This window comes from Rhinolophus sinicus, chromosome 3, assembly GCF_057876585.1.
Source record: "Rhinolophus sinicus isolate RSI-liver-muscle chromosome 3, RSI-T2T, whole genome shotgun sequence".
NCBI classification, from domain to species: Eukaryota; Metazoa; Chordata; class Mammalia; order Chiroptera; family Rhinolophidae; genus Rhinolophus; species Rhinolophus sinicus.
The window spans coordinates 197,347,881-197,370,289 of NC_142503.1; the positions used below are offsets into that span (position 1 = coordinate 197,347,881).

At 48.0% G+C, this 22,409-nt stretch overlaps 2 protein-coding genes across 4 annotated transcripts in view; one reads left to right on the plus strand and one right to left on the minus strand.

The window, feature by feature from the left end:
- Positions 1-669, minus strand: part of SETD3 (SET domain containing 3, actin N3(tau)-histidine methyltransferase) — a 61,467-nt gene extending 60,798 nt beyond the window's left edge. The window contains exon 1 of one of the 2 annotated variants that reach the window (XM_074326951.2): positions 548-669. The gene's annotated coding sequence lies outside the window, so the exon portion shown is untranslated. The remainder of the gene's footprint in view (positions 1-547) is intronic. The other variant, XM_074326952.2, reaches the window with a different exon arrangement.
- Positions 346-21,983, plus strand: CCNK (cyclin K). Of its 2 annotated transcripts, none has more exons than XM_088797479.1 (11): positions 346-494; positions 8,468-8,717; positions 9,173-9,254; positions 10,547-10,678; positions 12,342-12,447; positions 12,918-12,975; positions 13,707-13,876; positions 14,241-14,509; positions 15,222-15,255; positions 18,004-18,075; positions 20,845-21,983. In XM_088797479.1, the coding sequence occupies exons 2-11, from the start codon at positions 8,521-8,523 to the stop codon at positions 21,462-21,464; spliced, it is 1,740 nt and encodes a 579-aa protein (XP_088653605.1). In that variant the 5' UTR covers positions 346-494; positions 8,468-8,520; the 3' UTR covers positions 21,465-21,983. The 2 variants fall into 2 exon arrangements, with proteins under 2 accessions (XP_088653605.1, XP_074183054.2); XM_074326953.2 differs by lacking the exon at positions 346-494 and adding an exon at positions 605-741.
- Positions 21,984-22,409: the final 426 nt, after the last annotated feature.

Genomic DNA, 22,409 nt, shown 5'->3' on the forward strand with positions numbered 1-22,409 from the left:
GGCTCATAGGCATGGGCACGGCCCCGCCCCACCGCCCCCCTACCGTTTAGCTCGGGCTCCTCCCCGGCCATTGGGCCAGAGGGCTCCTGGGCCCGAGCGGCCGGCTCGGCCCCCGCCAGCTCAGGGGCTACAATTGGTGGGGCTACGCCACGCCCGGGCGCTGATTGGAGGGTGGGCACCCCCGGGCCCCACCTCTCGCGTCCAAGTTCCGTTAGCAGGTTCGGTTGCTCCCGAATGTCCTTTGCCCCGGAGGCGGGACCTATGGGAGGGGCCCTCTGTCAAGTTCCTCCTCCTGAGGGGAGGGGCTGAAAGGAGACTGGCTGTTCTTTCCTCCTTTGAGAGCTCTACTTTCTTCTGATTGGTTCACAGGAGACTCCCGTCGCGTGTTTTCCGTCGCCGACGCAGCGCGATGACGTAGTTCCCCGACATCCCACGTCCAAGATGGCCGCAGTCGGCAAGGAGAGACGTAGCTAAGGGGCTTGCCTGAGGCGAGGGTGAGTGACCCACGGACCGCTGGTAGCGCCGCCCACCCCCCCCCGCCGCGTACCTGGAGGTCCGAGGAGGGCTTGGCCAACTGCCTCCATCCGCTGGCGGAGTCTCTCTTCCTGGATTCCGCCTCCCTCTGCTACCCCTGGTGTAGATCGAAGTTAGCGGGCGATGGCGGGACTGCGGGACGGGCTTCGGGAGAGGGTTTGAGGCGCAAGAGCGGAGGAGGGAGTCCGGCGCTTACCCTAGGAACAGGTAGCGGCTCTCAAAGAGCGGCGGCTGGAGTTCGGGGACTTTGTAGCGGGTGGTGAGAAGGCGCAGGGGTCTCCCGCGCGCGCACGTTCTCCCGCACAACCGCACCTGCCCACCTCTGCCCACCTACTGTGCAGTGTCTCGGTCCCGGCCTTGGTTAGACCTGAGACTGGGTGTCGTTCCGCATCTGGCGTGCTCCGGCGCTGGCGTCCGGAGAGCCGTGTAACGAGGGTGGGACTAGGAATGAGGACGAGGCACTTCCGCGATTAGGTTCGTTTTTACCGAGACATCGTACGTCCCGGCCCTCTTCCGGGTGGGTTCGTTTTGTTACTAAAGGAATTGTTCTTCGGAAAGTTGAGGCGTTAGTATCGGAGTTCTCTGAAAGCTCTTCAGCTGTTACCAGCACAAAGCACGGTCGGTAACGCTTCCTAAATTCGAATTGCCGGGTAAAGGGAGCTTTCGCTAAAGCGCCTGACGTTAGAAACGACTTCTGAGAGCAGTTAACCTGAGGGTGGCCTTTTATGCTTTTACGCTAAGCTCTGAGGCTCCTTAGAGATGCTTAGCACAGTGCCTCGCAGTTGTAGGCACTCATTAGAGGTTTATGTGAATGGTGTTGCTGGAGTGAAAGCTCCGTGAGGTGCCTTTTGTGTCCCCAGCACCTAGAGCCGAATGGAGAAGGGGTGATTACAGTAGTGGTATTGGTAGACATTTTGGGTGAGTGATTGTGTTCTTAGGATGCTTGCTTGTTAAACAATCTTGACTATAAATGTAATAATTTTCCAGGATTGTGTTTTGTTTGTTTTTCAATGTGACTATCATAGGTGTCTAATTTTAGGGGTTTCTTTTGTCTCATTTTGATTATATTCATTTTTTTTCAAACATTGCTTGATTCACGCATAAAGCATGTTTAACATTTTGTTTCATTTTGAAAACATAGTTTGCACCAACAAGGAATAAAGAAACATTCTAATTGCTAAGGAGATCCTTAAACTTTAAATGCCATTTGTAAAAATTGAACATCATAAAGAAAAAAATTGATCATATTTTTGGCCTCCAAAATGAGCTACAGTCATGCTACAGTTTGACCCACATAACGACATTTCGGTCAAGGATGGACCGAGTGTACAAGTGGTCCCATAAGATTATAGTGGAACTGAAAAATTCCTATCACTAGTGACATCGTAGCTGTCGTCATGTGGTAGCACAAGGCGTTATGGCCTTGTGGTGATGCTGGTGTAAACCTGTGCTGCCTGTTGTATGAAAGTATAGCAAATACACTTATGTACAGTATAGTACATGATACTTGATAATAAGTGACTGTTACTGGTTTATGTGCTTACTAAGCTGTACTTTTTATTGCTATTTTAGAATGTATGCTACTAAAAAAGTTTGCTGTAAAACAGTATGCCTGTCATGCCAGCAGTCGCCTCATACATCTCGTGTTTACTGCATCTCTTGGTTCCATCATTTTCTCCATTGCATCCCGTATCTTGATTGCGTCTTTTCTCTTGTGCTTGATTTCATCTCGTTTTGTACAGTAGCAAGCTGTACAGGCTTGTAGCACAGGTACAGTAGTATATACCGTATAGCCTAGGTGTGCAGTAGGCTATACAACCTCGGATTGTATAAGTGCGCTCTGTGATGTTCGCACAACAACGAAATCATCTAACGACAGATTTCTCAAAGCATACTCCCATCCTTAAGTAGCGTGGGACTGTAGTTCATTTCTGCAGGTTATGTTGGAAAGCAATGAGTTCACTGAGTATCTAGAAGGTAGAAAAATGTTTTGTTTGTTTTCTCCAAAACTGGGTAAGGACAAACAAATCAAGAAGAATTAAGTTCAAGGTAATTGGGGAGATTGTTAAGAACACTTAATTGGATTAAATCTCATTTGTATATTTAGGCTCAGATAAATTATATGCCAGAGAACTTGCAGATAAGATTGTAAAATCATTGTTCATAGCTTTAGAGGAATCTTAAAAGCACAGTGAATGATAGAAGACTGGAGTCTGGTCAATGTCTCAGTTTTTGCAGAGCAATTAGATGACTCCTGGATGCTAGAACCTGTTATTAATCCATTTTAGAATCTTGTTGGGGGAGCAAAAAGCTTTTGTGCGTATTTGGGAAAGGAGAGCTGATTCCCTCAAACCAGCAGAGCTCCAGTTCAAAAAAAGCTGGGTGACACAAACCATGTTTCCTTTTGCTATAAATGTACTAGATCGATAGTGGGTGGGCGCTGAGTTCACTTAGGTTTCCTCGGGGCATTGAACATAATCTGTCTTCCTATCCCAGCAGACACAGATACATGTACACTGGATGAGGGCTAATTAGATGGATTTATATCCATTCAGATTACCAAACCCAAAATGTTGATTAATGCCTTGATGTCCGCCTGAATGAAGAGAGGTCTTTAGAGAGAGGCTCCAGGGCTCTAGTCTTGCTCTTACTCTGGTTAGCATTTTTTTTTTATTACCAACGTTAAATATGTAAGAGGCATGCTTCTCAAATACGTGCAAAACCTGTAGTGATAGCCAGCATGTTAGATGACACTCAGGATTCAACGAGTTCTTAACGACTGAAATAGTAGGCCCAAATAACAAGATACAAATTTACCAAGAATGATTAAATTTACAAAAACACTATTGTCCTTGTTTGACATGAGGAAGACCTAACTTGACCAAAATGGTTCTAGGATGTAATGTTCCATTTATAGAAACAAGTAGGGTCCAGATTGAGGGAAGGCAGTATCTTAGTCTAATGACAAATTGTGGCTCTGCCACGTCCTAGCAGTGTGATTAGGCAAGTTGTTCCTTGTCTCTATAGCTCGATTTTCTCAGTGATAAATTGTGAGGGTAAGAAAACACAGCCTGCAGGCATGCTGGGACTCAGCGGGCAATCAGTGGACACGCAGCTGAGTGCTACTCATCTCCCTTCCCCTAGTACTGTGCAGGTGACATAAAGAGTATTGTTTTCCATTTTGGATGCTAATACTTAGGAGGGATCTTGAAACACTGAAAAAAAATGTTGTAGAAATGGGATGTTTGTTTGCCCTGGAGAAGAGAAGGGAATGTAAAAGTTGTCTTTATATGTTTGAAAGGCGATTAGTAGACAAGGGAAAGGTATTTTCAAGGAGCAACAGAGAGTTGTTGAAAGGTAGAGGTCATTCATTCATTCATTATTCTGGGCCATCCATGTACCAGATCTAGGGGATGAACATAACAGGTAATAGATGAATAAAGCAGATAGAAGTCAATATAAAATTAATACAAGAATTAATGTGAACACCAGTTATTGATACTCAGCAATGCCGTAGGCCTGCTTTGTAAACTATCAAGGTCCCATTAATGAAGTTCAGTGAGTGACCCGATGTACTTAATGTTCAGGGGGAATTTCTGTGCTGTGTGAAAAAAATTGAGTGGTGACCTTTAATATTTCCAACTTGTAAGCATCCATAATTCTGAATGTTGCAAATGCATTTCATCTTTCATCATGTAAAGTGACATAATCTGAAGCACATTCCTGAAAGATGTTGCTAACCTGTCTTGACAGTCAGCTCTTTGTTTATGGAGAGTTTCACTTTGTGGGGCTCATAAGTCTCTCAGTCATTTTCACAATAATTGTGAACTGCTAATGAGAAAATTTATGACTTTTTGGGGCCTTGTGAAAAAATCATTAAAGAGGAATAGGGGACAGGGTTATAGAACTGAGGCAAGAACTATTTCAGTAGAATGAATGATTTAGAGGACTGTTTCTATTCTATTTCTGTACATTTATTTTCACTGCGTTTCATGTATTGTTCATTTTGCCCTCGACTCTAAGGGCATCTACACTGGATTATTGGCGTGGGGTTTCGTCAATGACAGCAGAGTAAAGCAGGCTTGAATAAATATATTTGTGATTTGTCCACTTGTGGACTGAGATTCCTCCCTGTCTCATCCCTGCTGGGTTTTCCTACCCTTTTCTCCACTCGGCCCCTTTCCTCTCAGCAGATGGCTTGGCACTCAGCTGCCCAAAGAAAGTGGAGATGCTCTTCGATGATTTACTTCCTCCCCCTTACATGACTTTTCAGAAATCTTCCTCAGACTTTTCCTTCCCTTCTGTCACAGAGAGAGCTTCCTTTCCCGGGTTAACTTTTTGGCTGTTTTTTATTACCCCTTGACCAGCTGGCGCCAGTGGCTCCTGTAGCGGCTCTTTCCCTTCTGCCTAGATGTCCTGCATTCTCCTTTCCGCTGAAAAAAATGAGACTAACCTATTTCATGGCCTGGTCCTTCCCTAACACCCCTTGTAGTCTTCCTTCTGCCCCACTGCACGTCTGAAAAGATTCCTCTCTTTACCTATGTGTATGTATCTGCTTCATTGAGCTAAAATTCGCACAGCGTACAAGCCGCCCGTTTGAAGTGGACAAGTCAGTGGTTTTTATTACATTCAGAGCTGTGCAGTCATCACAATCCATTTTCGTTGTCGCAGATAACCAATCACTAATACCAGTGACCTTTCCTTACTTCCCTGTCCTTTAATTTTTCTGTAGGTTTGTCACTGCTGACTACCGCTTCTGGCTTAAAGCTGTCTCTTGGTTTCTCGTGCATTAAGGGTGCGCGTTTCCCCACCTCTGGCCGACCATGCCTTCCTTTTCTCTCCGTTGGTGACTCTTCCTGCTTCTGCAGTTCTTCAGAGTCCTGTCCCCGGACCCCTTCCTGTTTTTACTCTCCGTCACCATGACTTCAGTTGTCAGTTGTCAATTCTACGTAGGTGAATCCCAAGTGTAATAGATATGTTCTTTCCAGATTTCAGCAGGCTCTTTATCTGTCTGATGGATATTTCCACACAAGTGTCTTAGAAGTTCTTCAAATCTGGTACTTTTAGAACCACATTCTTCCGTTTCTCCCCTCATCAAAACCAACTTTTTCCTTTACCCGTTTTTCTTTTTGGTATCACCCTTCTCTGTCAGGCAGGCAAACTTGAAATCATCTCTTGCTATTGTTTGCCTCTCAGCCAGTTAATGACGCTGCTTTCTCCCCCTCCCAGTGTGTGGGGACAGCGCGTCATTAGGCATTCCGTGAAGAGCTACTGTAGACGCCTAACGGATTTCCTTCTGCTTGTCTCTAAACAGCCTCTCATCACTCTCTCCCCTTCCCGTGCTTTATTATTTTTCATGGCACCTACCATTTTCTGACAAATATTAACATATGTGTTTCTCTTTGTCTCTGCAACTAGATGTTTCTGGTGGGTCAAAGACCTTACCTTTCTTGTTCCCTGCTATGTTATCAAGGCCTGGTTCATAGTAAATGCTCAGTAAATAGTTCAGTGAGTAAGTACTGTGCGTGGAGAGCTGTTAGGTTACTATATCTTAAAGTAGAGGTTCCCAGCTAGTGTACCATGAGTAAATTACAGCTCTGCTGAGATATTAGTTCCCTCAGCCAGCTGGCCAGTCGCCTTCTGCTCTACAAAAACATATATGAATGCCTATTGCTGTTATCTATAATCAAGAACCAGAAACATTTCAAATGTCCGTCCACAGTAGAATGGATGGAAAATTGTTATATGGTCATAGAATAGAATACTTACTGTACCCCCGAGTTTCTGGACTTCAGTACTATTGCCATTTGGATCAGCTTACCTCTTGTTGTGGGGTTTCTGTGCACTGTAGAATGTTCAGCAACATTCCTGGCCTCTACCCCCTAGATGCCAACAGCAAGTCCCCAGTTATGACAACCAAAAATGTCTCCTGATGTCGCCAGGTATTCCCTGGGAAGCAAATTCGCCCCTGGTTGATAACCACTGCTCCACAGCAATGAGAATGAACGAGTACCGCCTTATGCAGCAAGGAAGAACCCTAAAAACGTAATATTTGAGCAAAAGAAACCAGTTGGAAAGAGTGATACTATATCATTCCACAATCCTTCAGAAATTAATACTTCAATAGAAGAATACAGACGTTCTCCTTTGTAATCACAATATCATTATTACCCCTAAGAAAATTAGTAGTAACACCCTTAGTAGCCTCTAATATACAGTTCATAGTAAAATTTCTCTTAATTGTTCAGTTTCCTTTATAGCTTTTTTTAAAAAGCAGGATCCAATCGAGGTTCACACATTGAATTTAATTATGCCTCTTTAATTGTTTTAAATGTAGAACAGTTCCTCCCATCTTTTTTTTTTCTTTTTTTTTTTTCTGGTGTTCCTCCCATCTTTTTTTGCTTGTTTTCATGACATTGACTTTTTTGAAGAAGCTAGGTCAGTTGTCTTGTAGAGTGTTGCACTTTCTGAATGTGACACATAGTTTCTTTTTTGTACTATTTAACTTTTTCTTCTACTCCCAGTATTTAAACTAGAAGTTAGGTCTAAAGGCTTGGCTGGATATAGGTTAAGCTTTTGGAGAGTAAGAATACTACATAGGTGGGTGACATTTATTTCATATTGCATCACATCAGGAGGCACATAATGGCAGGTTTTCAGCCTGTTAGTGATGCCAAGTTTGATCATTTTTGGTAAAAAAAAAAAAAAAAGGTACGTTTTTCACAATAATTACTACCAGTGCTAGCAAAGTGGGTTGTTGTGGGTTTTTTTTATATTAGTATGGACTCGTGGATTGTTTATTCACTCTTTCATAACCAATCATAGTCATTCTTCTTTTTAATATTCAAATTCCCTGAATTTGTCCAGTGGGAGTCCATCCTGTTGGCTGCTGTGTCTCCTGAAAAGCTTCCCTTAGCCCGAGCACATCCCAGGCAGGCCCCTGCCCCAGACTGGAAAGGAGACCTGAGTCGTTGGAGAGGGTAATAGTGTTGGAAAGGACGATGTGGGTACCAGGTTGTTCCCGACTGCAGGGGTGTGGTTTCTTCTAGGTACTTGAGATTGACAGAGCTGGGAAGGATGGAGGTATAAGGATGTAAACCATCATTTGCTTTGATATTTCCAATTAAAATTTAACACTACAGGTTTTTTCTTAATTTTTTATGTATATGTGTTTGTTTACTTTGCACTGAAAGCCTTGATTCCTGACAACATTGACATTTACGTATTTGCTTTGTCCTGCAATTACAGGACAGTGGTTTGACAGTTGCAGTATTCATGCTGCTACTAACAGTGCGTTGCTGAAGCTCAAGGTTTCTGTGCAGCTTTTTGTTGTAGACTGTCTCACTCAGGATGAAATGAGCAGAAACTGCTTGTAAAGGTTTCCCGTGTGATCGTGTTCTCTGATGAACACGGGGTTTACTTTGAGTTTTAGGATTTGCTTTTTTTTTGTTTTCAGTTAAGTTCGTGAATACGTTAAATATCTACATGATTCCAAAGTCAGTTACAAAACAAGTCGGAAGCCAACTTAAAAGAGCTCCTAGCAATGGCTGTGGCTGGAACAGTTTGGGTGATGGTGTTGGTTGATAACTCAGAGAATAAATAAATACTGATGAGTCCACACTAATGTAAATAAAGGATCGATTGAATAAATAAATAAATGGAGGTGAAGGAACACATCTTTCTTACAAAAGAATTCCAAAATCCCTAGATGTTCGAGTCCCTTATCTAAAACGGTGTAGAACAGTGCGTTCGGATGTGTGAACTTGGCTTTGGAGGTAAACCTGGGCTTGTAACTGCCAATCAGAAGTGTTATTTCTGTGGGAAATTTTGATCCAAAATCAGGTACAATCTGTGATTATGGATAGTTTATAATGACTGGGATTGCTTCCTATGGGGTGTCCCTTTTCAACTTTGCTTCTTTCTCTTTTCTTAGGATTCTTAACATTTTCAGAGAATCTGTTGGAAAGAACAAGTCTACTTCAATAAATGAAGGAGAATAAAGAAAATTCAAGCCCTTCAGTAACCTCAGCAAACCTGGACCACACGAAACCATGTTGGTACTGGGATAAGAAAGACTTGGCACATACACCCTCGCAACTGGAAGGACTCGATCCAGCCACTGAGGCCCGGTACCGCCGAGAGGGGGCTCGGTTCATCTTTGATGTGGGCACGCGTTTGGGACTGTATCCTTCTCGCTTTGGAATCTGTATAGATAGCTGCGCCCCCACCAAGAATGAGATGAGATGCTCTTGACAAAATGTGTAGTGATACCTCTGTCCTGAAACAACTCTTAAATATCTTTGCTATTTAAATGTTATGATTTGCTTGGCACTTCAGGGGGTTTCTACTTCATGTTTATCGTTTAAATATGTAGACTTAGCCATTGAACAAGTGGCCACAGTTGACGTTCCTCGCGGGTGCTGAAGCCCTGCCCGCCTCGTTGGTATGGACCCTGCACCTCGCTAAGTCTTGTACCTGAATTCCGACCCCTGAGATGCCATCTGCTGCTCTGCCACTGACGGTGTTTGCTTCACCTGAGTTTGGTGCTGTGGCTTGTTTGTCTTTATTGTTTTGGCACATGTAACTAAGAATATAACCTGTAAAACTTCTTGGCTAAAGTCCTTAACCAGACCAATAGCCACTATGATACCCTGGCAACTGGAATAATTTATTTCCATCGCTTCTATATGTTTCATTCCTTCAAGCAATTCCCAAGATATGTAAGTATTTGAGTTTTATTGTGATTCTCTGTTACATTATTATTTCCACACAGTTTAGTGGACTGATCGTAGTCTTTTTATCATATTTCCAGAAAGTATTTATTTTTACATAGTACATACTACATACAAACAAAATGAAGTTTGAACTTTTCAGTTCACTGTATTCAAATCGTATTTAAGCTAATATGGACCACAGTCCTATTGCACTTTGTGTGAAAGTTTACTTCCTTATTACCTTCCCCAAGAGAAATAGCTTTCAGTCCAGAATAGATGACATGACATATACACAACACATGGTAGAGAGTGGGCCGTAAGAGGTAGAGACGGAAGGCTGTAGCATTCAAGGGGAAGATTAGTTACCTTGTGAGGCGACCGGGGAGTGTGCAGGGAGGAGGTGCCAGCGGTGAGTGAAGCCCCGACTGCGTAGGGCGGAGCCAGCGAGGTGGGGCAGAGCGGTAGTCCAACAGGATGTCGCCTGACAGACGCAGAGGAAGCACGTGGTGCAGTGTCAGCCGAGCCAGGAGGTTGGCTGGGCAGGAAGGGGATGGTGGTGGGACCCTGGGCGGAAAGGTAAGACTGGATCAGACGAGAGGGCGCCTTGAACGCCAGACTCGGGCGTGTGACTTCAGTGGGTAAACTGAGGTGACTGAAGAGTTCCTAAAGAAGGTGATACAATTAGACATAACAGGAAGTTGGTCTATTGGCATTTTTCCTTTTGCGAGTTCTGGGTGAAGGAGACCATGTCAGAATCAGCGTTATACCTCTGACACAGTGTCTGCCATCTAATGTGACCAGGATTCTGGAGGCAGGGACATGCAGGAGACATTGGCGTGGGCAGAGGAAGCTGACAACAGAGCCATGAGAAGGCCTCGGTGATGTGGGAACTGGACTACGGGGGAGCCAGGCAGCTTGAGGGGAAGGAAAGCAAGCCTGGGCTCTGGTGCAGAGATCGGTCCACAAGACGTGCATTTAGCTCTGCCCAGTTTCTGTGGCAAAGCTGACTGTGAAAAGAAAATTTGTTTCTGTGACTTTCTTCCTTGTTGGCATCTACTTTGTTTACATGACATGTTCTTCAGAAAATTAAATTTTAAATAATTTATGAAGCCAAATTGGCGCGGGGGGGCGGTATGTGTGTGAAATTTCCTTCAAGCTTGTAGTGTCAGTATTTGTGAGTGAGAAAGAGGACTGCAGAAGAGGGGGGGGACCAGTGTGCTGAGAAGGTCGGAGTCCTTGCTTCTGTTCCTGTGTGAGCTCTGACACCGGTGTCTCAGGGACTTTGGTCTACATTTTAGGTCACAGGAGCTTGTTGTCTCTTTCTGGCTGGGAAAGTAGAAGAAACACCGAAAAAATGTAAAGATATCATCAAAACAGCTCGTAGTTTATTAAATGATGTACAGTTTGGCCAGTTTGGAGATGACCCGAAGGTAAGAATCATAACTTCCTACCTTTAAATCTCAGTTCCTCGTGGTCGCATGAAGATGGAGGTGCTTGTGTTGACAAAACTGACGTGGCATTTACGCTCGTGGATGTTATAGTTGAGTGGTGGGTAGCTCTTCATCAAGTATTCATGTAACTGTCTGATTATAAGCTGTAGTTTAAAGGTACAGTGACAGCATTCAACCTGGGAACCCAGACAAGTCCCCGCACAGGTCGTCTGGGGCTGAGGGGAAGTGCCCTGAGGGGTGATATTAGGCACAGACCTCTAATTACCCCATTAATCGAGTATTTGAAACACAAAGAGAGGCCCGGCCTTGGGCTATTTTATAATAATACTCTGAGCTACAGCCTGGACTGGATTGGCACACTTAGTAAAAGAGTGTTTCTAAATTTAGAAAATGTGTTGAAGCTTCTGAGAAACAGGTGGTGACAAAAACGGAGGGGGAAAAAAGTGTCGGCAGGATTTTTTTCATATTGTGTGAAAGTTACTAAGATTTTAAAAAGCTTTCCTGAAAGAATAGAATGCTTGGGAAACTAGGGTAGAAGAACCTTAGTTCTGCCATGTCATTTGCATAATAAAATCATGAGGGACTCAGCTCTATTCTGTGAAGTAGCACCATACTTCAAAGTGGAAGCCAGTTGCCTCCCTGTCTTCTCTCCCCAGAGTTAATGGATTTATGCAGCTGATAATGATGAGACTTTCAATCCTCTACGAAGCCCTTTCTTCTCGGATGCAAACAAGCGATTCTCTAATTGGTCTTCCCGCATAGGGTGTCTTGATTGTATTTTATAAATTTTTGATGGAAAGGTTCAATGTAATTAAATATGTCCATTTCCCTAAATTGTTCTGTAGATTCAGTGAGTTCCCAATCAGAACATCAGTAGCTTTCATTTTTTTTTCTAGAACGATACTAAGTAAAATGATATTAAAATTCAGAGGGAAACACACAGAAACAAGAAACTTTTTGAAAAAGGAGTAGTCCCTTCCAAATGTTGAATCCCTTTGATCCTGATACAGAAGCAGACAACAAATCAATGGAGAGAAAAGATCGTGTGTGCGCACAGATAATTTAGGATTTGGTTTCATAAAAGAAAATTATGTATTCAGTAAATAACAGTGGGACAGCTTATTTCAGATAGATGAAAGATGTCAACATGACTGTGATGTGACCTCGTTTACATGCACACACTAAGTATTTTCAACTGGCACAAGTAACCCACAGTCCGAGTTTGCACGAAGCCGCCACCATCATAATCTCTTCTTAAAGTGTTCAATGTACATTCCTGGAGTGCAGCTTTTTGATGGAGGTCTGGAAAGAAACTACAGTTCAGTTAAATTATCTATAAAGTAAGGGTCTGTTTTGTAAAAGGGGACTCGTGGATTGAAAGCAATAACATTCCTAAGAATGTTTATTTTCTTTCCAGTATTTTAAAAAACTTAGTTCTGGTTGTTTCGTCTTCTAACTTTCAGTGCTTTTCAGAATTTGTCATTGTTTCTGAGCCTGTTAAACGCCTGAGTGGGAGTGAGGAGAAAGGAATGAAACATGATTGTTAAAATAGAACTTGAAGCGAACACATAGGAAAGCTCACGTTCTAATGTTTCTGGTCTGTGGCAAATCACTATCCTGACACTTGTTCTGCTACTTGTAGGAAGAAGTGATGGTTCTAGAGCGAATCTTACTGCAGACTATCAAGTTTGATTTACAGGTGGAGCATCCATACCAGTTCCTACTCAAATATGCAAAACAACTCAAAGGTGAGAAAAAAGTTATTCAAAGAACTTCTTCATTCTGAAATCAAGTTGTTACAATGGTGGGGTGCTGCTGAGATTATGCCTCTTAGAAGAGGAAAGCAGGAAGTTGAGTGTGTGAGGGACCCAGGCCGTAGCTGCCCAGACGGCTGAGGACCGTGGCTGTTGCTACTGCTTCCTTTTATGTATAAACGGATTCTGTCATCCAGTTGCCAGGTGATAAGGAGGCAGGAAAATGAATCCGAATGTTTTAAACAGCCTAATAAAATCAGCCTTGGAGCCAGGTTTCCCGTAAATGGAGGTTCAGCATAAGAAGGTCGTGTGGAAAGCACGGAGGTGGGGCTTGGGCCTGCTCAGAGTCCTTGCTGTGTGTGGGGACGATGCTGAGGGCACACTGGGCTTTGAATAAGGACTGTGGCTTCTTGCGCTGCTTTTCTTCTGTTACTTCTAATTTGCCTTTTTCTCCCCATTTCTAGGTGATAAAAACAAAATTCAAAAGTTGGTTCAAATGGCATGGACATTTGTAAATGACAGGTACGTGTGTTCAAATGATGATATAATTAGTGTTTTTAAATTGGCAGGGACTTTATATGTCATTTTATCCAGACTCTTTATTTTGTATTGAGGAAATTGACTTGCCCCAGCTTGAAGAACCAGTTAACGGCAGGGCTGGAGCTGCAGGCCGGGTCGTCTGCTCCCAGCAGAGGGAATGCCTTGCCACGTCACAGTGGTGTGAGATGCCGAAATCTCATCACCGGTTTGAAACCTAAGTCCGAAACAACACACTGGACTGTTTTGGTGCCTAAATACTTAGAACCCATTCGGTTCTACAGAAATACTGCCTTGTAGAGATGTTAGAGCCTGGGTGTTCTAGAGCCCAGGGAGCTAACGAGGTACTACACAGGGAACAGAGCCTGTGAGTGGAGTTGCCATCTTTTGAAGGAACACTTCAGTGGCTGGGATTCAACAGTTTGAAGAACATAAACCATTTTCTCTTATATTTTATGACCTGGCAATTTTTGAATTCACTGAAATTCTCCTGATTCTTTAGACGGACAAGTTAGTAACTGTGGTTAAAGTAACTTAGTTTGATACCTTTAGGAGACTAGAGCCATGCTTCTTTTATTTATAATACTTTATTCGATTGTGTTTTGGGAGGAGTAAGCAAATCGACATTTAGATGTGGCACCTAATTTCCATTAGGTTAGTTAATCATAGGTGTTTGCTCATCCAAGTCAAATCCTCTCTTTTTCTCGTTGAACTAGTCTGTGCACGACCCTGTCACTGCAGTGGGAGCCAGAGATCATAGCGGTGGCAGTGATGTATCTCGCAGGACGTTTGTGCAAATTTGAAATACAAGAATGGACCTCGAAACCCATGTACCGGAGGTGGTGGGAGCAGTTCGTGCAGGACGTCCCTGTGGACGTGCTAGAAGGTATTGGGCTGCCGGGCGCTCCTCACGGGCGCTCCGTGTTCAGCTGGTGTGCTGCCTGTGAACCCTGAGTTCCGAAAATGGACCCCTCCCCAAACAGGCCTGTGTAAAGTGTTCTCAGAGGCGTCTTTAGTTCAGTTCTCCAATACAGTGTTCGCGCTGTCTGAGCGCTTCGTTCTGGTGCCGTGAAAATGCCCACCGCGCTGTGCATGGCAGACACGGCGTGGTTACACGTGGGATTCCCGTACACTGGTCCTCAGAGGGGAATCGTTGCTCAGAGGGAAACGGGCTGGGTTTTTCCCTGAGGTACAGTTTTACTTAAAATGTCAATAATTTGTGATGAATGTAATGGTTGCCTATCACTTAGACATCTGCCACCAAATCCTGGATCTGTACTCACAAGGAAAACAGCAGATGCCTCATCACACGCCCCATCAGCTGCAGCAGCCCCCACCGCTCCATCCCCCCCCACCAGTGCCACAAGTGCCACAGTCACAGCTGCCTCAAGGCTCCGAACCGCCCCAGCCCCAGCAGAAGGACTCCCAGCCGTCAGCCCCGCCACCACCGCAGCCAGCCCCGCCACCCAAGAAGCCATCCCCGCAGCCTAGTCCTCCCCGCCAGGTGAAGCGAGCCGCGGTGAGTGGCCAGATTGGCACAGGGCATGGTCGGCTTTCTGGGTGGCGGTACGCGACCCAAGCATGTGCCCGTCTCTAAGGGATCCCACGAAACACCAAAAGCAGGGTGACCTCGCTGTCTGACGGCGTGTCCATGGGGAGTCTGAAAACCAACGTGGTCCGAGGAGCGGTGCCTCGGAACCAGGACGGCTCTGTCCCCTCCTCCAGCCACTGCCGCCTGAGTCATCTCCAGCAAGGCCTGAAACCTGCCAGGGGGTTGTTTCCACGCTGTACCCTGCTGGAATGGGTGTCTCCAGCTCCCTCTGCTCTGTGGCGTTCTCTAAGTGACACAGTATCTGTAAGAGTTTCTCCCCATAGTAGCGACGTGGCCTATGAGGGAAGCCATTTGATGTTACACAGCCCCCAGAGGAAGCCATGCAGGACCAACGTGCATCCCCAGACACCGCTCACCCACTTGAGGGCAGAGCGTTAGAGGGCCAGTAGCTGAGTGCTGCTTAGAACTCACTCTTGAGAAAAGTTGGTATTTCTGTGTGATTTGGAAACGGGCAAGGAAAGAAGCAGAAATGGAGGTGCCAGGCTTGCCCTGCACAGTCCGGTCAGCATGAGATTTTGGGAGGCCGCAGTCTGGCACTGTGGTTGTCAGCACTTGGGTCAGCAGTTTTTCCTTCCTAGTCCCAGGGTCGTGGTTAACGGTCCTGTGTTTTTTTTAACAGGTCGTTTCTCCCAAAGAAGAGAACAAAGCAGCAGGTAATTTCCTTTTCTAGTGTTTTCTTTTTTATATATCTTATTTTTATGTGTCTGCTCATCAAAACTAAATTCTTAGTCAACATTGTTTCCTTTCAGATTTAGATGGGCCTTAAAATGTAACCTTGGAGCCCATCAAAAACTTGACCCCGTGCTCGCTTCGGCAGCACATGTACTGAAAACTTGACCCTGCCTGCCCAAAAGGGGCATCGTCTTCTCCACTTACCCCGACTCGGCACTTGCAGAGTGTATTCTGACCAAAGGCATCAGAACACATTAGTGGCAATTAGCAGTGTACTCAGTAACGTACATAACCATGGAATTACGAATGCAGAACTGTTGCAGCTGTATTTGTTTCTAGAGATTAAACACACCACAGTAAAGAGAGTCAAGGGCCCTGGGCATCCCCATACTGAACAGGAGCAGCAGAGTGGTACAGAGAAGGGATGGGCATGAGGGCAGGAGTGGTGCCCGGAGAGCCCCCGCACGCCTGGACCTGCTGCTAATGCGAGCCAGGCCTCTTCCAGACTCTGATGTATTAGGTGGGTGCAAAAGTAATTGCGGTTTAAAGGGTTAAAAATAATTACAAAAACTGCAATTACTTTTGCACCAACCTAATAAATGTAGTAGAGCCCGACGTTGGTTAATTTGTTTCTATGTTGGAGACAGACAGAGTGAGCAAAATCGGGAAGAGTACAGAAGACAAAATTAGAAGCGCTTTGACTGAGCTTTGTCTCTGTCAGTCAGTGGCCCTGTTGTACTGAATTCTATGCAGGCACAGACTGCGTTTACTCTTTTCTGTTTCTCTGTTGCTTAGTTCCAGGCTAGGAACCCAGTGAATTATTTATTGAACTGTTACTGAGATCTTCAAGTTACAGTAAAGCTACATTTTTCCCAGGATCTAGGGGGGAATGATAAGCTCAGTGCAGGTAAATTGCACTGAGCAAACAGTAAGTGAGACAGACAGTGTGCTGCGCTCCTCGCCACGTGGAGACGCTGTCACTGAGCTGACATGCAGTGTCTGTAAGCGAAGTGGAAACAGCCAGTGGTGACCTTGGAGGCCTGGAGCTGAGAGGGTGGGACCTTTAGTGAAGGAAGGCAGGTGAGTAAAGGAATTGGGAGGAAAGGGAGAGAAGAGTCTTCCTGGAATGTGAGGAGTTGGAAGGGAGTCGCTTTCGAGAGGCCTCAAGTGTGGTTGGAAGCAGACAGTAGCATCTGTGGGAAGAAGAGGGATTTGCGTGGGAGTGAGAGCCACGGGAGGCTAGTGAGCAGGAGCAGGGCCAAGTCCGAGTTCATTTCACAAAGAGTTTTCTGGCAGCAGTAAAGGCACTGATGGTTGGGAACGGGGAAGAGCTTGCCGGCATCTGAGTGAGAGCTGGTGAGGGCAGAGTCAGAGTGCAGACCAGGCCGGGAGGGAGGGTCAGACCCAGCCTGGACGTGGGATCTCGACGGCGTGGTGCAGGGCGTGCCACTGGCTCCAGGGGGCCCTGAGATGGCCGTGTGCCCTCAGTGCAGGACCCGCACCAGATCCTGAGAGGTAGTAAGAAGAAGGAATGTGAACACTCTTACTAGTCAAGCTCCACATAGATTCCACATTGAAATGATCAAATTGCATGTATATAAGGTTAAATATTAAAATTAATGTGACCTCTTTGTAACATGGCTCCTAGAGAATTTACAATTGCCTGTTGGACAGCACTGATCTAGGTCCCTTCTCCTTGGCTGGCTGTGGGAGGGGCTTGGAGGGAGACGCCTGAGGTCAGAGTGATGCCACGTACTAGAGATGGAGGGAAAAGGGCTCAGGTGCTGGCCACTGGGTCTAGGGGTGGGGCTCGAAGCCAGGTGCCCAGGCTTGGGGGTAAGAGAGAAGCGAGAGATGTCAGTTTACAGCTCATCCACCTAGAGAGATGGGATTTGGTCTCCGAGGAAGATGTAAAGAGAGAGACATCCCCAGACCTTGAATCCAGCCTGTTTGAGGCAGAGGAAACCACAAAACCAAGTGGTCAGCTCCGCCAGAGCAGAATCAGACCAGTGTACCAGCCAGGATAAAGTGGGTTCCGGGAAGAAAGGGCCAAACAGACAAACAGACAAAAAGATCAAGTGAGCACACTCTCCACCTTTGTAAACAGAAGAGACTGGACCTGGGGAAGCCTGTGTGGGCGACTTAGCACGGTCACTGTGGATGCCGGTCACACGTAGCTGCTTGAGCTGAGCGTTGGGCCCTCCGCCCCGTGTGGGCCTGGCTGCTGTGCTTTCAGGGCGGCTCGCACCATGTCTGTCCTGGTGCAGTAACGTGCCACTCTGACGTGCTGCCACCTGGGAGGAACTTTGTGAGAGAAAATCAACTGCAGATATGCCTGAGTAAGAACAAAAAGGCGGTTTCTCCTCTGAGCGCTCTGGGCTTTCTTGTTCTGTGTGACTCCGATAGTCAGGCTGGGTCCCTGAGGTGCTGTACGCTGCTCTCAGGCCATGGAAGGGCTTGTGATAACAGTCGGCAAGGAAGCGGGGCAGCTGTGGGAAAGAGGCTGACTGTAAGAAGCTGGATGGTTAGCTTTCTTTTGGGGTGCAGGGGGTATATTGACTTGATTTGCTTTGTTCTTGTAAAAGAATTAGTACGTGATGATTCAGCTGAGGGCTTCCTCAGGTTCCCTTAAAGGCCAGGTCATAGCCATTCTTTTACCCCTAAGAGATTCCTGAACAGTATTTTTTTTCTCTATAACATGTTTACATGAATCTACATTTTCTTTGTAGAACCACCACCACCTAAAATCTCCAAAATTGAGACCACTCACCCTCCATTGCCTCCAGCCCACCCACCGCCAGGTAAGTGTCTGCGGGAAGCTGCCGGAAAAGCCAGCTTCTGTTCCTGCCTTTTGAAAGGCAGACTTGGGAGGCCCTGGGGAGAGCTTACGGAAGGGAGACTTCTGTAGCCGAAATTTTCAAAGATAGTAGTGACTAAGGATCTTTCAAACCTTTTTCACAAACCAGACCCTTTGAGGGTATTGTAAATTCGAAGTCTGTCTGAATGTTCTGTGACTCTCACATCCAGAAATGCTGAGCTACCCAGGAAAAACGAATTTGAATCAGTTCTAGGAAAACGAGCCCCGCCAGTGTGTGAGCACCGAGCCACATCCTGGCAGGGCTGCTGAGATCTTAGAGCCCCGCCCCTGTCTCTCGTACCTGCTTCCTGTTGGCAGATCTTCTCAGTACGTGTTGAAAGATAAGCACTCACTCACCAAGCCACGTGGAGAATAAATTTTAAGAGTGGAAAGTTCTCCGCAGGCGTACAGTGAACTGGGGAGCCCCCTTGGTCGGCATCAGTAAGAGCAGAGGACAGAGTTGTAAAGAATTCTTTACCTGTGGCAGCATTTTGGAAAATGAAGCATTCAGCAGAGAAGGCAGGAAGTTGTGTGTGTGCTTTCTGAAGGGTGGTGGATGTTCCAGAGAATTCTCTGACCTCAGCGGCAGCAGCCCCTTCAGTCGGCCGTAGTGACCACTGGGTGGGCCCGCAGCCAACCTTAGGCTCCTGGAACCACGCCTGCAGCAAACGTGCTGCTGCTCAGGCTTCTCTGTATGTACTCAGTCGCGTTGGTTGGTGAGCTCTGCGAGCACAGGTGTCGTTTCCCACGTGGGGACAAATCCCACAATCCCCAGTTCAGTGTGAAGCTCGCCGGAAAAGCCGCCTGCTGTTGGTCACTCAATGTTTATGGAGCATCTCCTGGCAAGTGTGGGTCCCCAGGTCCAGTGCCCTGGTGGGGCAGGCGGGGACGTGCTCAGGAGGCTGTGCTGGCCTGGGGAGCCCCAAGCAGTGAAGAACTGGGGTGCTGCAGCGCAGGCGCTCAGCGCAGGGGTGGTGGGCCTGGGAGCCAGGAGCCAGCCAGGCCACTAGAAGGGCCACGGGGGGAGGACGCGGAGCCTCTGAAGATGGAGGTCGGGAAGGGGGCAGTGGTACCGCCGCAGGAGCTCGCTGCAGCCACCCAGAACTATTTTGTGGGGGTGGGGGTGGGGGTGGGGGGCAGGCAGGAGGAAGGATCAGAAGGAGAAGCAGGAGTCTGACTTGGGGAGGGAAGAGGGGCAGGAACCACAGTTCCCAAGAGGCACTCGGCCGGAGCTGACAGGAAGTCACAGGGACGTTTCAGAGGGCAGCTTGTGACAGTCGGGTGTCAGCAGTGTGAAGAGAAGCAGCACAGGTGCTGGGAAACCACTTTTGTCCCAAGTTGAGTGACAGAGCACAGGGCACATGCACTGCTGACTTGAGGAGGCGGCAGTTACGTGCTGCCAGAAGTGGTTTCTTAAATATGGAAGCACGTCTGTGGACTCACGCGGCCATGGGGTGACACGTGGAGGAATTCTGGGTGGTTGGCATTTTCTGCACAGGCCTTGAGTTCATACTTTGTGTACCCTACTCCATTTCCAGAACCACAGGGTCCCTGGTGCCCCCGGAGCCCAGCGTGGTCTCCACAGGGAGGTGTCACCTTCTGACTGGGCGGTAGGCTGCTGGTAGCCCGGGCAGGCCCCAGGGACATGGCTGCTGCTGAAAGATGTCCTCACCGACCTGAAATCCGCCTCGCACTCACTTTGGCGACAACAGTGAGGGAACAGCAGACACCGCGGTGCCCTGTGGGTGGGAAAGCAGTGGCTGATGGCTGTGTGCGGTGCCTGGGCCTCCCACTGCCCAGGGCAACCCGGGCACATTGTGGCTCCGTGTCTGCACAGTGACAGGGAACGTGGGAGAGAAAGTGCGGGAGCTGGAAACCCTCGTCACGGCCCTTGCTTTTCCTCGTTCGTGTTCTCTGGGACCGGAAGTCTTGCTGCTGTCATTTGTTTTTGACCCTGCGCCGCCTTGGGAAAAGACGCACGTCTCAGTGTTTGGCTACCCCGGTGGGGGTGTCCAGGGTCATTTTTCAGGCTCTGACCGTGACTGAGGAGTGAGTGTCAGGGTAGGGTGAGGCTCTGGAGAAAGGGAGAGTGCAGGAGAGCTGTGGCCGGGCCACCCCGAAGGACAAGGGACGGCGACAGGAGTTTCTCCGGGATGCGTGACCCCACACAGGCCCGCGCTCGCCCTCTGCAGACGCTGCTTTCTGAGAGGACGGGGTGGCTTTGGCCTCACTTCTCTTTGGTAGAATAGAACCGTAATTGCCACCTCTATGGCCACATTGCAAGTGTCAGTGACTTGTCCATTATTTTTCACGTGCTCCCTCGTTCATTTGACCAAGTCTCAGGCGTCTGCTAAAGCCTGTGCTGCAGGAGTAATGCAGTGTGGCCCTGGCCCTGCGCCCAGTCTCCGGAGGGGCCCTCGCATGTCTCTGCTGGGGACAGGGGGCTCCGTGGGCCGCCGGGACTGGGGTGCTTAGGAGCGAGCGTGGCTGGAGGTGGGGTGCAGGCCTGTGTGACTGGTAGGGAGTGAGCTGATGGTGTCAAGATGTGGACCCTGGCCTTGCTCTGGCCTCAGACACGATAGCTGCTCCCAGTTCCTCTGTGAGTATGTCCCTGGGGGAGCAGCAACGTGGCAGGTGGCCGTGAGGGCCGCTGTGGAGCCACGGACCCGCCCTGCACCGCAGCCCTGGGCACCGATGCGTCTCTCCCCCGCAGACCGGAAGCCTCCCCTCTCAGCGGCCTTGGGCGAGGCCGAGCCGCCGGGCCCTGTGGATGCCAGTGACCTCCCCAAAGTCCAGATTCCTCCTCCGGCCCACCCCGCCCCCGTGCACCAGCCCCCGCCGCTGCCACACCGGCCGCCACCGCCACCGCCCTCCAGCTACATAACCGGGATGTCCACCACCAGCTCCTACATGTCTGGAGAGGGCTACCAGAGCCTGCAGTCCATGATGAAGACGGAGGGTCCCTCGTACGGCACCCTGCCCCCCGCCTACGGGCCACCAGCTCACCTGCCCTACCACCCCCACGTCTACCCCCCTAACCCCCCCCCACCGCCAGTGCCCCCTCCCCCAGCCTCTTTCCCCCCACCCGCCATCCCGCCTCCCACTCCTGGCTACCCTCCACCTCCCCCCACCTACAACCCCAACTTCCCACCCCCACGCCTGCCCCCTACCCACGCCGTCCCGCCTCACCCTCCTCCAGGCCTGGGCCTGCCACCAGCTAGCTACCCACCTCCATCCGTCCCCCCTGGAGGACAGCCGCCTGTGCCCCCACCCATCCCCCCACCCGGCATGCCTCCAGTGGGGGGGCTGGGACGGGCAGCCTGGATGAGATAACCTGACGCCTTTTTTTCCTTTGGTTTTGTAACAAGTTTTTCTAATCTTGAAGAGTAGCTGAAGTGGGTGAGCAGCAGGGTACCTTGTATGATGCTAGACAGTGGCAGTGTGGGAGGAAGTGGACCGACTGGCCGAGATGAAATCGGGGTGGTCCTCCACGTCTGGAGAATGGGGACAGTGGCTTTCAGTGTAGCCTAGGCAACACCGATTGCCACCGATGGTGCTTGGTGGCAGCTGATGTCGGCTGAGTCCTGCACTGGGTGACTTTATACTAGTGAAAATGTTAACCAGCCACATTGGCTCAATGAATAGCTTCAGTAAGGAGTGAATTTCCTTCTAGAAATCAGTGCCTATTTTTCCTGGATGCTCCATTTTAAATAGTCCAGTTCCATCTGAAGTCAAGCTGTTGTCATCGCTTTCATTCTGTGATCTGTCCCGTGATACCCAGTAGGTCAGAAGAACCACTTTTTTGATTTAGAGATATTTACATCCTTTGTATTAAAGTTATTTTGAAGGGGATGCCTGGTTGGATGGCTTTTTTCTTTTTCCTTCAGGGATGAAGGGGGAAGTGTACTTGGAAAGTCATGTATGTTTACATGATCTGCAGATTCCTGTACATAGAGGTACATTTTTTCAGTGTGAATGTAACATACTGTGAATTCCACCTTGGTTACAAACAAGACCATCCAAATACAGTCAGTCGTGAAACCTGTGTCCATTGTGGCGGAAGGGGGCTGGGGCCTGTAGCACATCTGCCTCTCGCCCCGGGGCCGACTGACGGGAGGCACGGGGGGACACTGCCCAGGGGCCTCACCGCCAGCCAGACCTCACCCCACATCTCCCGGGCAGCACCCTTGTGGACCAGCCTCCCACGCCCTGTGCCTGCTTGGCTTTCTTCAGAGGAACCGGGATTTGCAAACCACTTTGGAACTGTCAGCTGTACCT